Source organism: Mauremys mutica, chromosome 7 (assembly GCF_020497125.1).
Source record: "Mauremys mutica isolate MM-2020 ecotype Southern chromosome 7, ASM2049712v1, whole genome shotgun sequence".
Taxonomy (NCBI): domain Eukaryota; kingdom Metazoa; phylum Chordata; order Testudines; family Geoemydidae; genus Mauremys; species Mauremys mutica.
The window spans coordinates 56,291,840-56,304,897 of record NC_059078.1 but is presented as its reverse complement, the minus strand read 5'-3'; the positions used below and the strand labels follow the sequence as shown (position 1 = coordinate 56,304,897).

Genomic DNA, 13,058 nt, shown 5'->3' with positions numbered 1-13,058 from the left:
GGTCGGGAAGGAAATTTTCCTCCAGGGTAGATTGGCAGTGGCCCTGGAGGTTTTTCGCCTTCCTCCGAAGCATGGGGCAGAGGTCGCTTGCTGGTGGATTATCTGCTACTAGAAGTCTTTAAATCATGATTTGGAGCATTCAACAGCAGAGTCAAGAGAGAGAATTATTTCAGGAGTGGGTGGATCGGCTTATGTGGCCTGCATCTTGCAGGAGGTCAGACTAGATGATCATAATGGTCCCTTCTGATCTTGAATTCTATGATTCTATGAAAAACCTAGTATGGACTAGAGACTAATCAGTAGCATTACATGACATCCATGCCAACAACCTACTGTGAGCCATTAGGACTGCATTCAACTCTGAGCATATATGAAAACATGTCAGGGCATCTCAGTTTTCATGAATATCCTATATAGTAACCTTTTATATATATATATATATATATATATATATATATATATATATATATTTTTTTTTTTTAAAGAAAACCTAGACATCATAGCAGCCCATAAGCCTCAGCTCAGTTATACCGAATAGCTGTTTTCATATGGCATTTCAGTATTTCAGGAAAAACAACACTTTGAATATCTAAGTCATTATACTGAGCATGCATTTGCTGACACATTAAGGTAACTACAATATGGTTATTACACCACACCTTACAAAGAACAAAGCAATCCACACACATTAACTATTTTTCACAGTGAAGTAGTGCAAAGCTTCATGTCCCTCCTCAGTCTTGCCACTACTGACATGAAAGCCTTTTCTGTAACTACCTGGTAAGTGGAACAGCCTTTACTTCTCAAATCTCACCTGAAAACCTCCCTTGCTTATGCCCTCCTAAGTCCTCTGTTTAACTAAAGCATTCTGCGAGGCATAGCTTGCATGAAAAATGTACAAAAAGTAAAGTTTCCCTGTAAACAGTTTGTGTGACATCTTCTGGTTTTGTTGCTCTTCTTCAAACTGAACTGGAATTCCCGTTATAAATTGTCACAGTATGTTGCATTTGACCACTGGCTCTTGAAGCAGATTACATTTACCACATTTGAACCAGAGACAGTGCAAATACAGAGCACAGATCTGTATAACTTGGACTATTGCCAGTTTAGTCTCATGAATCCACTAAGCCATTTTGGAGATGAACCAAGTCTGGAAATTTTAAGGAGCCAAATAACTGCTTTTGGGGACAGAACAATTTACATGTAACATCACTAATGATCAGCTAAGAGAGTTGAAAATATTCATCTTCATTTTAGAAAGGTTAGCTGTTTTGAGAACAGTCTTAGGAAATCTAGAAGTTGAGGTTCAATAAATCACCTGGGATACTCTTACATAGTAGAAGCTCTTCTCACTGCAGCAAACCTCATGGCTTTACCACCCCTCACACAGTTTTAATGGAGGGAGGAATCACATGTTCCCCATACCTATATTTGTTACCATCAGAGCAGCAGCAGGTCTTTGTTAGTTCTACACTGCTATTGTAACTGGTAACACACGGATGCACTGGGGGCAGAGCTCTGGCCAGGAGCCAGCCTAGCTGTGGCTGTGACAGCAATATAATTAGTCTCTCCTTGCTCTCCATGCCCACAGCACCAGATCATACCAGTGGCCCAGCAGAATGAAACTGACAAAGATAATGACACTTCTGCTGTTACCACTGTGAAACGAGCTATGAGCAGGAGCACAGGTTAAATAAGTATAAGGACAAACAGAGAAGGTAGAAAGAGAAGGGAAGAAAACAGAAAGGGGCTTAGCAGCAAATTAGAGTTTAGGACTAAACACAGATCCTCATCCCCTGGGGTAAGACAGCCTTGTACTCAGTCCCTAGAAGGAAAGGTGTGATTACTATAATTCTTTTGGAAACTCGGGCTGACAGACCTCTGTGATCTCCAATCCTCCAGAATTGGAGGGTATCTACAAGGCGTGTGGGTTAGGATAGATATTAAGTAGTAAAAGGGAATCCAGGAAGACCTCTGAATAAAAAGGTGAGAAATTCCAAACCAAGTCAAAGATAAAAACTCATAAGACACTAGTGAAAGAAAGGGAATCAGAATGTGTAATTGTAGGGGGAGGGTTATAGCTGAGTTTTTCCAATGTCCAACCCAATGGCAGTTAGTAGAAAAAAAAATCAAACTTCTCCCCACTACATTTTTATGATCTCATTCCTGTTCTCATTCTTGGGAGAGGGACACACACACACATTAAATGGTCTCGAGAGAGCCTGGAAATAATTACTTTGGGCTTCTAAAGGGGGTGGAGAGTATAATGAAGGTGAAGAGGCGGGCATATGCTTTAGATAGTTATTCACCTAATAGGAAAAGACTCCTAAAAGATGCAGATATTGCTGGGTACCATCTGAATCACAAAAGCAAAATGTTGAGTTTGGGAAAGAACTCTGTGTTGCTTCTGTGGTCCACATTTCTGCACTGAAGATTATTACAGTAATTGCAGTACCAGTGGTGTTACCGTACTGCCTAGGGGACCTAGTCATAAACCAAACCCCCCAGTGCTAGGCACACTACAAAACCGATCCTGACAAAATAGCACCTAACGCCTCGCTTATAGTCTCTCCAGTGCTGGTGATTCCAGAACCTCCCCATGAAGCTTATTCCATAGCCCCAATTATTCTAATAATCCAAGAACTGTTTCCTAATTAACTTTAGTTTATCCTGCTGCTATTTAAAGAGTCACTGACACCTGCAATACCCACCACAAAACAGGTGAAACAACATTCCCTGGGTTGACTGATAGTCTAGACTCTAGAGCAGTGTTTCTTAACCTTTTTTTTGATACCAGGGACTGGCCTGCTGCTTTCCTAAACTGTGTCAGGGAGATCTCAGGGACTGGCGCCAGTCCATGGACTGTTTTTTGAGAAACACTGGTCTAGAGAAGTCTACGTACTGCTAGCATCCTTCCCCTAACATCACCATGTGAGCAGACCTATTTCCAGCAGTATCTGATCTCTCATCAGATCATGTGTTTTTGCGGTATTTTCTCTAGTTTTTAAAGCATTTACTTTACTTCTTTACCGGAAACTTTCGCTGAGTGTTTATATGTGGCTTTTGCACTCTGGCCACCAGGTTTTTAATAGTTTCTCTGTTAATATATTTGGGAGCAGTAATGCACTATAATGTTTGCAGGTCTATGTGGGCAGATTTGTTTAACCATTTCAGACATGATGAGCAGGTGTGTTGTACCTGTGTGTTCTATATGCATAAAGACTGGGTTATACTTGCAAAAAACCCCTCTTCCCACAACACAAACAAAATAGAGGAATTAAGTTCAGGCCATGCAACACACTAGTAAAAGCTGCACCACAGCAGCAGGCTAGACAGTGCACATTTTAAATATCACCACCCCCAAGTTCTTCTACATCGGTATATAGTACACCACAGAGACAATACCTCAGATACCTCCATAGACCTCTCCAGTGTAGAGAGCAGTAAAACATAAGGGACAGCACATGAACTTCAGAAAAGAACACTACAAGTTTCTGTTGCTACTTTTAGTACTTAGTGTTTGACCTATGATTAATATTAATGTGTTGCATGTTTTAGAGGAAGACTTTGTAGGAGAATGAAGGGCTGGATCCAATTAATTCTCTCTCTCCTTATTAGACAATGAAAATTAGGCCTTGTCTACACTGCCACTTTACAGCGCTGAAACTTCCTTGCTCAGAGGTGTGAAAACACAACCCCTTGAGTGCTGTAAGTTTCAGCTCTGTAAAGTGGCAGTATAGACAGTGCACCAGTGCTGGGAGCTGCGCTCCCAGAGCTGGTAGCTACTCCCCTTGTGGAGATGTTTTTATTTGTTTGTTTTTTAAAAAACAGTGCTGGCAAAGCTCTCTCCCAGCGCTGGTGCTGTGACTACACAGCCACATTAAAGCACAGCCGTGGCAGCGCTTTAACGTTGCTAGTGAAGACATACCCTTAGTCACTGTCCTCTTTACATCACATTTTACAAATTTAGACACTGTTCTGTCTATCACTGGGTCTTCTCTCTAAACCGATCATGCCCTCAGCCTTTCCTCAGGTCTCTCTGCCAAAGCTTCTAGTGTTTTAGATCGGGGCGGGCAAACTTTTTGGCCTGAGGGGCGCATCAGGTTTCCAAAATTGTATGGAGGGCCAGTTAGCGAGGGCTGTGCCTCCTCAAACAGCCAGGCATGGCCCAGCCCCCCGCCCACTATCCAACCCCTCCTGCTTCTCACTCCCTGCCCCATCCAACCACCCCTCCTCCCTGTCCCCTGACCGCCCCCGGAACCCCTGCCCCTAACTGCCCCCCGCCGCCCCATCCAACCTTCCCCTCCTTCCTGACTGTCCCCTGGGGATCCCTGCCCCCATTCAACCCCCCTATTCCCTGCCCTCTGACCGCCCCAACCCCTATCCACACCCCTGTCCCCTGACCAGCACCCTAAACTCCCCTGCTCTCTAGCCAACCTCCCGCTGCTCCCTTACCATGCTGCCTGGAGCACTGGTTGCTGGCGGCGCTATAGCCATGCTGCCCAGAGCACCAGGACAGGCAGCCATGCCGCCCAGCTGGAGACAGCCATGCCACCACACAGCGCAGAGCACTGGGTAAGGCCCTGGCTCAGCAGCTGCGCTGCCCCAGGAGCTCGCAGCCCCGCCGCCCAGAGCGCTGCGCCAGCGGCGGAGCGAGCTGAGGCTGCAGGGGAGGGGGAACAGGAGGGATGGAGATGGGGGCTAGACTCCCAGGGCAGGAGCTCAGGGGCCGGGCAGGAGGGTCCCGCAGGCCGTAGTTTGCCTACCTCTGTTCAAGATGCTCTCTTCTGTCTCGCTCCAGTTTGATTTTTCAAAGCATGGCACCCCAAACTTAACACAGTAGGTGTTCCCAGTACTTTGGCAAAGGCTTTTTTCCAACTGACATAGTATACTATAATTTACACCCTTTCAAAGGAGTCCTACCATAAGAACATAATAATGGTCATACTGGGTCAGACCAAAGGTCCATCTAGACCAGTATCCAGTCTTCCGACAGTGGCCAATGCCAGGTGCCCCGGAGGGAATGAACAGAACAGGTAATCATCAAGTGATCCACCCCCTGTCACCCATTCCCAGCTTCTGACAAACAGAGGCTAGGGACACCATCCCTGCCCATCCTGGCTAATAGCCATTGATGGACCTATCCTACATGAATGTATCTAGTTCTCTTTTGAACCCTGTTATAGTCTTGGCCTTCACAACATCCTCTAGCAAGGAGTTTCATGGGTTGACTGTGTTGTGTGAAAAAAAATACTTCCTTTTGTTTTAAACCTGCTGCCTATTAATTTAAATCTGCTGCTACTAACCTTCTGCAGTTAATGAGGATGCTTTCTAGATGACCACCTGCTGTCACGATTTCTCTGTACAAGTTCTAGCCTTTCAAAACACACTGTACGACTATTCAAGTTTTCTCTAAAAGTAAATTTAAGCTTTTTCTTCACATGAGTTGCTGTATATGAATAGTTTTATCACTACACAGGTCTGAGCTGTCACTACACTTTCACAAGAAGCTGGTGCGAAAGCACAAATACAAAATGAGCAAAAAGATTTGGGAATACAATACTTCACAGTTCTTCAGTATTCCTGGCTGCCTTCTGAAGTGTTTGCTAAACATCTGTCCTTGAGAGACTGGGGGTGGGAAGACAGGAATGTGAAAAACATTTTTCAGAAAAACCCAACACAATGGATTTGTGTGTGCATATGTGCATGGGAGGCAACTGGATTTTGAGTTGTTTTATCTACCACAGAAGTGTTTACATGATCATATGCTTGAAAAGATTTTTCATACTAGAAATATTAGCATCTAGTTTCAAGTGTAAATGAAATTTTTAACAATTTTAAACAAATTAAAAGGTCAATGATGAGACCACTGAGGTCCTTGTTATGCCTATTAGAAAATAAATTGCCTTGAAGCTTAGAGAGGAAAGGAGGCTGGGTGCAGTCCTTGATTGGCTAATGGGTGGGATCAAATGATACAGGAGGAGTGGAGCTGTGAATCATTACAGGGGCTTGGTTTGCTAAATTCCATAAATTTCTGGAAGGTGGGAAAGACATTTAATAACATGGCTCAGTAGAAAGCTGGCTAGCATGATTTATTTTTCCAGTCTTCACAGTGCTGAATTCACAGGGTGCCTGGTTTCTCAGTCCAACTAGTAAATTTGAAAGCCGCTGATCAATACTGCAAAAAGGCAATTGCCAAACATCAGGTGTAAAACTGTATCTTTCTTCACTTTCAGCGCATTGAGCAAGATGGAGACACTAGAAGGAGCGGGCTCGGAGTTACTACAGAGAATTCTTTCCCAGGTGTCTGTCTGGTAGGTCTTGCCCATATACTCAGGGTACAACTAACCACCATATTTGGGGTCAGGAAGGAATTGCCCCCAGGTCAAATTGGCAGAGACCCTGGGGGATTTTCACCTTCCTCTGCAGCATGGAGCACGGATCAATTTCAGGTTTAAACTAGTGTAAATGGTGGATTCTCTGTAACTTCAAGTGTTTAAAATCATGATTTGAGGACTTCAGTAACTCAGCCAGAGGTTAGGGGTCTAATACAGGAGTGGGTGGATAAAGTTCTGTGGTCTGCAGTGTGGAAGTCAGACTAGAGAATCATGATAGTCCCTTATGACCCGAGTCTAAGAAGCAGGAACAAGCAATTGAATGGACTGAAGTAATGAAATCAACAATTCTTCTGAAGTAAAATGTATACTATTGCCAAGGGTTGTTAATGTTATTGATTCCACATCAGAAAAGAAAGCAAACACATATTGTGTAAATTTGCTGAAAATGCCATCCCAAAATACAGAGAAAGTATGACAAGAAGGTCTTTTTGCCACTTGCTCATATTGAGCAATTAAAATTAGATGAGGGTTTAGCAGGCGCAATTATCCTAAATTTCTGATGTATGAGTGTTCAGTACACCTAAACATTGCTGAAAAAGTAGTATGCCTATCAGTCCTTAAATCACACTGGAGAAGTTCAAATATTCTTCCAAACCATCCATCAGAATAGGGAAACATGGTCTAGATTAAATCACTATAATAGAGTGCATAACTGACTGAAAAACTGTACTCGAAGAGTAGTTATCAACGGTTCACTATCAAACTGGGAATACGTATCTAGCAGAATCCCTGACATAATCTGTCCAGGATCCAGTATTATTCAATATTTTCATTAATGATTTGGATAATGGAGCAAAGAGTACACTTATAAAACATGCAAATGACACCAAACTGGGAGGGGTTGCAAACATTTTAGAGGACAGGATTAGAGTTCACAGTGACCTTGACAAATTGGAGAATTGGTCTGAAATCAACGAGATGAAATTCAATAAAGACAAGTGCAAAGTACTTCACTCTGGGGACTAGCAGGCTAGGCAGTAGTAGTGTTGAAAAAGATCTGGGGGTTATAGTGGATCACAAATTGAACATGAGCCAACAATGTAATGCAGTGATGAAAAAGGCTAATCTCATTCTGGAGTGTTGTATGCAAGATACAGAAGGTAACTGTTCCACTCTACTCACTCAGCGCCACTGAGACCTCAGCTGGAGTACTGTGTCCAGTTTGGGGTGGGTACCACAATAAGACAAACTGGAGAGAGTACAGAGGAGAGCAACAAAAATGATAAAAGCTTTAGAAAACCTGACCTGTGAGGAAAAGTTAAAAATAGGCAAGTTTAGTCTGGAGAAAAGAAGACTGAGGGGGACCTCATAACAGTCTTCAGATATGGTAAGGGCTGTCATAAAGAGGACAGAGATTAATTCTTCTCCATGTCCACTAAAAGTAGGACAAAAAAAGTAATGGGCTTAATCCACAGCAAGGGAAATTTAGGTTGGATATTAGGAAAAATTTTCTAACTATAAGGATAGTTAAACTCTGAAACAGGCTTCTGAAGGAGGTTGTGGAATCCCATCATTGGAGGTTTTTAAGAACAAGTTAACAAACACCTGCCAGGGCTGGTCTAGGTTTACTTGGTCCTACCCCAGTGCAGGGGGCTGGATTTGATGACCTCCCAGGGTCCCTTCCAGCCCTACACTTCTACAATCAGTCTCATGGTAGGTGGATTGAGTGAGCATAAAAAGGATTGAACTACCCTGTTTCCAGAACTCAGTGGAACTCTCAGGAAAATCCAGTTTACATTTGCTACCAACTGCCCTAATACTGTGTTCTTGTGTGTGCTTTTCATTTCTTTAAACGATGTACCTCTATGTTTATGCTTATGAAGTGAACACACAGTGCAGGTTTTACATTTCACAGATTAATCTTGACTACTGCTTAGAAACAACAGCACCTCTCTGAAGTTACCGTCTCGTTCTCCTGAATATCAGTTTCCGTTTAAAAAGAAGAGGGAGTAAATCTCTACTAGTTATGGTTGCAAAGAAAACCTCAGAAATGTGAAACAAGTATAACCAGTACAGCTTTCCACGTGAATTTGCAGAAAGCCTGGAACTATCACTCTCAAGTGTGAACTGTCCCACTCCTCTCAATAAGGCTTTAGTGATAATTTATATATTTTAACCATTTTATTTTTCATGTTAGAAAGGAGAGTGAGGATCACAGATCTGCACAATTGACTGAATGGTTTCTCATTTTGGTGCCACCAGTGGATGACAATTAGGAGATATCTTATTTCTAACTCAGTCAAGAAGAAACCATGTCAAAGTATCCTAGAAGAGCCCATGGGAATGAATATTCAAGCCCCACTGAGGGGGAGCAGAAATCAACAGCGCCTAGCAGCACACACAATTGTATTTTGAACATCTGCACAATCTCCAGGAACACTGCCTCATTTTGGCAACTCGTGGGCAGCCCTTATTTTGTGGGCGGAGTTTGAAAGAGTACCTCCACCATTTTTCCCCTGCAATCTGACCCCTGACCCTGCATGGACCAGTCTCACACCCCTATTTTTGTAGTACTAGAGGGAACTTTCCCCTCTGCACTGGGACTTTTTCAGCTCTACAACACCTTCTCTTTCAGTGCATCAGTGCGTGCAACTGGGTTTAAAGTAAAACGCACAAAAACAAGAGAGCCATGTTGTCTATATGCTGCTTTGAAGAGGGCTCTGGTGTCTACCTCTCAGAATAACATGGCTTTGCTAGACACTTCATGGTGCTACCATTCCTTATTCATTTTACCTGGGAGTGTTCAGTACTGAAACCAAAATGTATCATGACAGCAGCACCTCAAAAAGCATCCAGCTTGCACAATCATTCGGCAAGATTTCCAAGCTCCTTTCCTTCCCAGTCATTGTTCATAGCCCCATGACACTCAGCAGAGAGAGACAAAGGAGGTTAAATATCCTGGACTCGTGCCAGTGTTCAAGTTCACTAAGCAGAGAAAAATTAGGCTGTCATGTGAAGATGATGGTTCAAAGTAAAATGCATTTTCTGGTCCTAATCTAATGCCAAGAGGACATTTGTGCACATCACAAAACTACCATATTTCAGCACGAAGGGCCTAGGCTTGGAAAAGCAGCAAGTGCTGTTGTTCAGGATAGAGGTGCAGAGCTGGGGGGAGAGCAGTAACAGAAAAGCAGGTGAGGTCACACAGGTCAGAATTGATGGGGATTGACAGAGCTATGGAGGGACACAGGACAAAGAGAAATGGTCATTATGTAAGCAAGGTTGAATTAGCTCTGCTAGCATTCTGCTTGGCTCTATTCAGTATCATCAGTATCTGAGTTCTGAGGTAAAGTCATTTGAGACAAGTGATTTAATACAATTGTTCAATAAAATGGTTTAATACAAACGCATGTCAGCTCAGACAAAAAGTTAGCAGCTACCACTATTTGGAAATCAGTTTCTGAAGGCTGGTACTGTATATTAGGCTTTCTCCATCCAGAAGGGGATAACTGTCAGTAGGGCAGGAATATAATCAACTTTGGGGCGGAGCTGACACACTACTAGCTCAGCCACTCCTTGCAATAAGATCTCCATACCTGCCTGCTCAACAGCTACTGCTGAAAGTTGCTATAGGCACTAGAAGGATAAAGTGAAATACAGAAGAGTGAACATGAAAATGAACTGCTGTACACAAATGGGGAGGGAGGGAAGCCTACATACAACTTCATTAGAGAGTTTGTTGTGGTAAAAATCTTTATGTAGCAGTTTATTCAATTAAACACAATTGGGAGCCTGTGATTAATTATTCCCATTGAAGTATGCACCTTGCTTATTGCAACATAGGTTTTGTTTTTTTCCCTCCAGAGTCCCAAGAACAGCTTTGGCAAATGTGGTCTGAGACAAAAGAGCACTACAGAAAACCTGTGCTAACAATCTCCTCCAACAGGAAACCATCATTGTATCCAAGTTTCTAGCACAATTTTGTGCAACCTCTACTCACAACTAGGCAACTGATTTTGGCTCATGCCTTGGGTGGTTCCAACATGTCTACATGTTTCCCCATCCCCACGTGGCCCAAAAGTTTCACTCAAACTCTCAGAACATCCCAGTGAAACTCAGTGCTCTCACCTTTCATTTTGACAGTGGGGGAATTGGGTCCAGCTGATTGCTTCCTCCATCCTCTCCAGTTCTGGCAAAGGCTCTCTGCCTCAGAGATGAAGGAACAAAGGGAGTCTTCCTCAAAGCGGTCAGAGTCTTCAAACGAAAACCTTTCCCCGTCCTCCCACTCCGCAAACATGAGTTCCATCACATCCAATAGACACGAAGAAGAAAAGGGACAGATCTGATCACTCAGACAGACGGATGAACGTGACTCCAGGACAACTTTTATCGATAATTAAAAGTCCAGCTCCACTCAGGTCTCCATACTACAACACCAGGGAAAAAACAGAGCAACAGCTGTCTCAAGCGGGGAGAGCAGAAAAGTGACATAAAATAAGGGAAACTTGTAAAAATCCCAAAGATACCAAGTTCTTTAAAAAGTTTAAAAACTTTTATGTCCACAAAACATACTTAAACCCTAGGACTTGGTTAGTCTGTTGAATGATGCTTCCAGCCCTGACACAGGCGTGTGTCTGACAGACACAGGAAAGTCTGAAGGTTTCAGCTGCAAGTGACCTGGAGAGTCTGATGGGGGAAAGGGGGTTGTTTGTTTCTTAAGTTTCTCTATAGAGTCAGGTCTCCCTGAGGTTGTGCTTTTCTCTCACTACAAGTGCAAAAAACAAACAAACAAATTCTGCTTTCTCCCCGTCACAAAAAAAGGTAGTGGGGGGCTGAAGGTGGGACACTTCCTGTGTTTGAATGGTTGTAAAACCTCCCCTGTTCTCGTGAGGGGTCGGGATGGGGGGGTGGTCCTCACGCACTGCCTGGGAGGCAGGTGAAGCAGCCCCAGGGGTAGCGGGAAGAGCGAAGGGAAAAGCAGCGCCCTGGGCAGGGCAAGGCTGGAGGGCTCTGGGGAGGAGCGCTGCCCGGGTCAGTGTCCCAGGGCTCGGTGCCTGGGGGAGGAAGGGAGCCGTGTCGCTGCGGTCGGTCCCGGGGGCGGAGGGAGGAAAGCAGTGGGACCCGTGGTCAGTGCCCGGGGAGGGACCGGTGCCCCCAGGGGTCAGTGTCGGGGGGGCTGCCCAGGAGGTGTTGGATGGGAGTCGTGGTGCACCGGATCGGTGCCCCGAGGGGGGAGAGGAAGCGGTGTCCTGGGGGTGGCTACCAGAGCGCTGGCAGCGTCTCCTCCCCCATGGGGCCGGCGGGCAAGTGCGGGGGCGCCGCTCCAGCGGCTGACGGACGCGGACCGGGAGCTGCTGCCGCCGCCTCCCGGGGCTAGGACCGCGCGGCTCCGGGGTGCCGGTCTCTAGCGCCCCATGGCCCCGGCTCCTCCGCAGCCCGGCTCGTCTCCTGGCGCAGGCAGCGGCCGGACTCCCCTCCCCGGCCGGGTAAGATGGCTCTGCGCCGCCCAGTATCACCTGCCGACCCCCGCCAGCCGGGACCCGCTTCCGCCGCGCCGCGCCGCTTCCGGCTTCCGCCCGCTGCCGTCCGCCCCGCGGGACACCGCCAGTCCCAGCATGCCACGGGGCCCGGGTGCATGCTGGGACTAGCAGTCCCCACTGGCCGGAGGAAAACACCTCGGTCCGGCATCACAGTGCATGCTGGGATATGTAGTTCCTGTAGGGAGAAGGGGCGCTCACCAGACGTTCTGGGATGTGTAGTTCTGGGGGAAGCTCACAGTGCATGCTGGGATGTGTCGTTCCAATAGGGAGGGGGCCCTCACACGGCATGCTGGGATATGTAGTTCCTGTAGGGTGGGAGGCCAACTTTCTAATCGCACAAAACCGAACACCCTAGCCCTGCCTCGTCCCCGAGGCCCTGCCCCTGTCCTGCCCCTTCCCTGAGGCCCCGCCCCTGCACAGTACATTCCCCTCCCCCCTCAGCGGCTTGCTCTTCTCCACCCTCATTCACTTTCACTGGGCTGGGGTTGGGGTGTAGGAGAGGTGAGGGCTCTGGGCTGGGGATGAGGGGCTTGGGGTCCAGGCTGGGGGGTTCAGCCAAGGGATTTGGAGTGCAGGAAGGGGCTCTGGGCTGGGGCAGGGGGTTGGGGTACAGGGGGGGTAAGGCTGAGGGTGTGGGGCTTGGGGGGGCTCAGGGCTGGATTCAGGAGGGGGTATGGGCTCTGGAGTGGGGCCAGGGATGAGGGGGTTGAGGTGTAGGACGGGGCTCCAGGTTTGGGCAGGCTCAGGGCTGGGACACAGGCTTACCTCAGGCGGCTCCCAGTCAGCAGTGCAGTAGGCCCAGCTCCTAGGTGGGGGGGGAAGGGGGGAGAAGAGGACAGGAAGCTCTGTGGCATATGCTGGTCTCACCCTCAGGCACCGCCACCCCAGCTCCCATTGGCCAGTTGCCAGCCAATGGGAGTGGGGCCCCCCACCTAGGAGCTGGACCTGCTGGCCGCTTCCAGGACACAGCACAGTGCCTCAGGATAGGTAGGGACTAGCCTGACTTAGACTCGCAGCACTGCCGACCAGGTTTTTAATGGCCTGGTAGGCGTTGCTGACCAGAGCCGCCAGGGTCCCTTTTCAATCGGGTGTTCTGGTTGAAAACCGGACACTTAGTCACCCTTTGGGAGGTGCTCACCATGCATGCTGGGATGTGTAGTTCCTGTAGGGAGTGGGCTCT

General features: G+C 46.6%; 1 protein-coding gene across 3 annotated transcripts in view; it reads right to left on the bottom strand.

The window, feature by feature from the left end:
* The window catches only part of ZSWIM8 (zinc finger SWIM-type containing 8), a 168,390-nt gene extending 157,746 nt beyond the window's left edge, over window positions 1-10,644 (bottom strand). For all 3 annotated transcript variants that reach the window (XM_045023766.1, XM_045023767.1, XM_045023768.1), the window contains exon 1: window positions 10,467-10,644. In XM_045023766.1, the coding sequence (XP_044879701.1) occupies window positions 10,467-10,644 (178 nt within the window). The remainder of the gene's footprint in view (window positions 1-10,466) is intronic.
* Window positions 10,645-13,058: the final 2,414 nt, after the last annotated feature.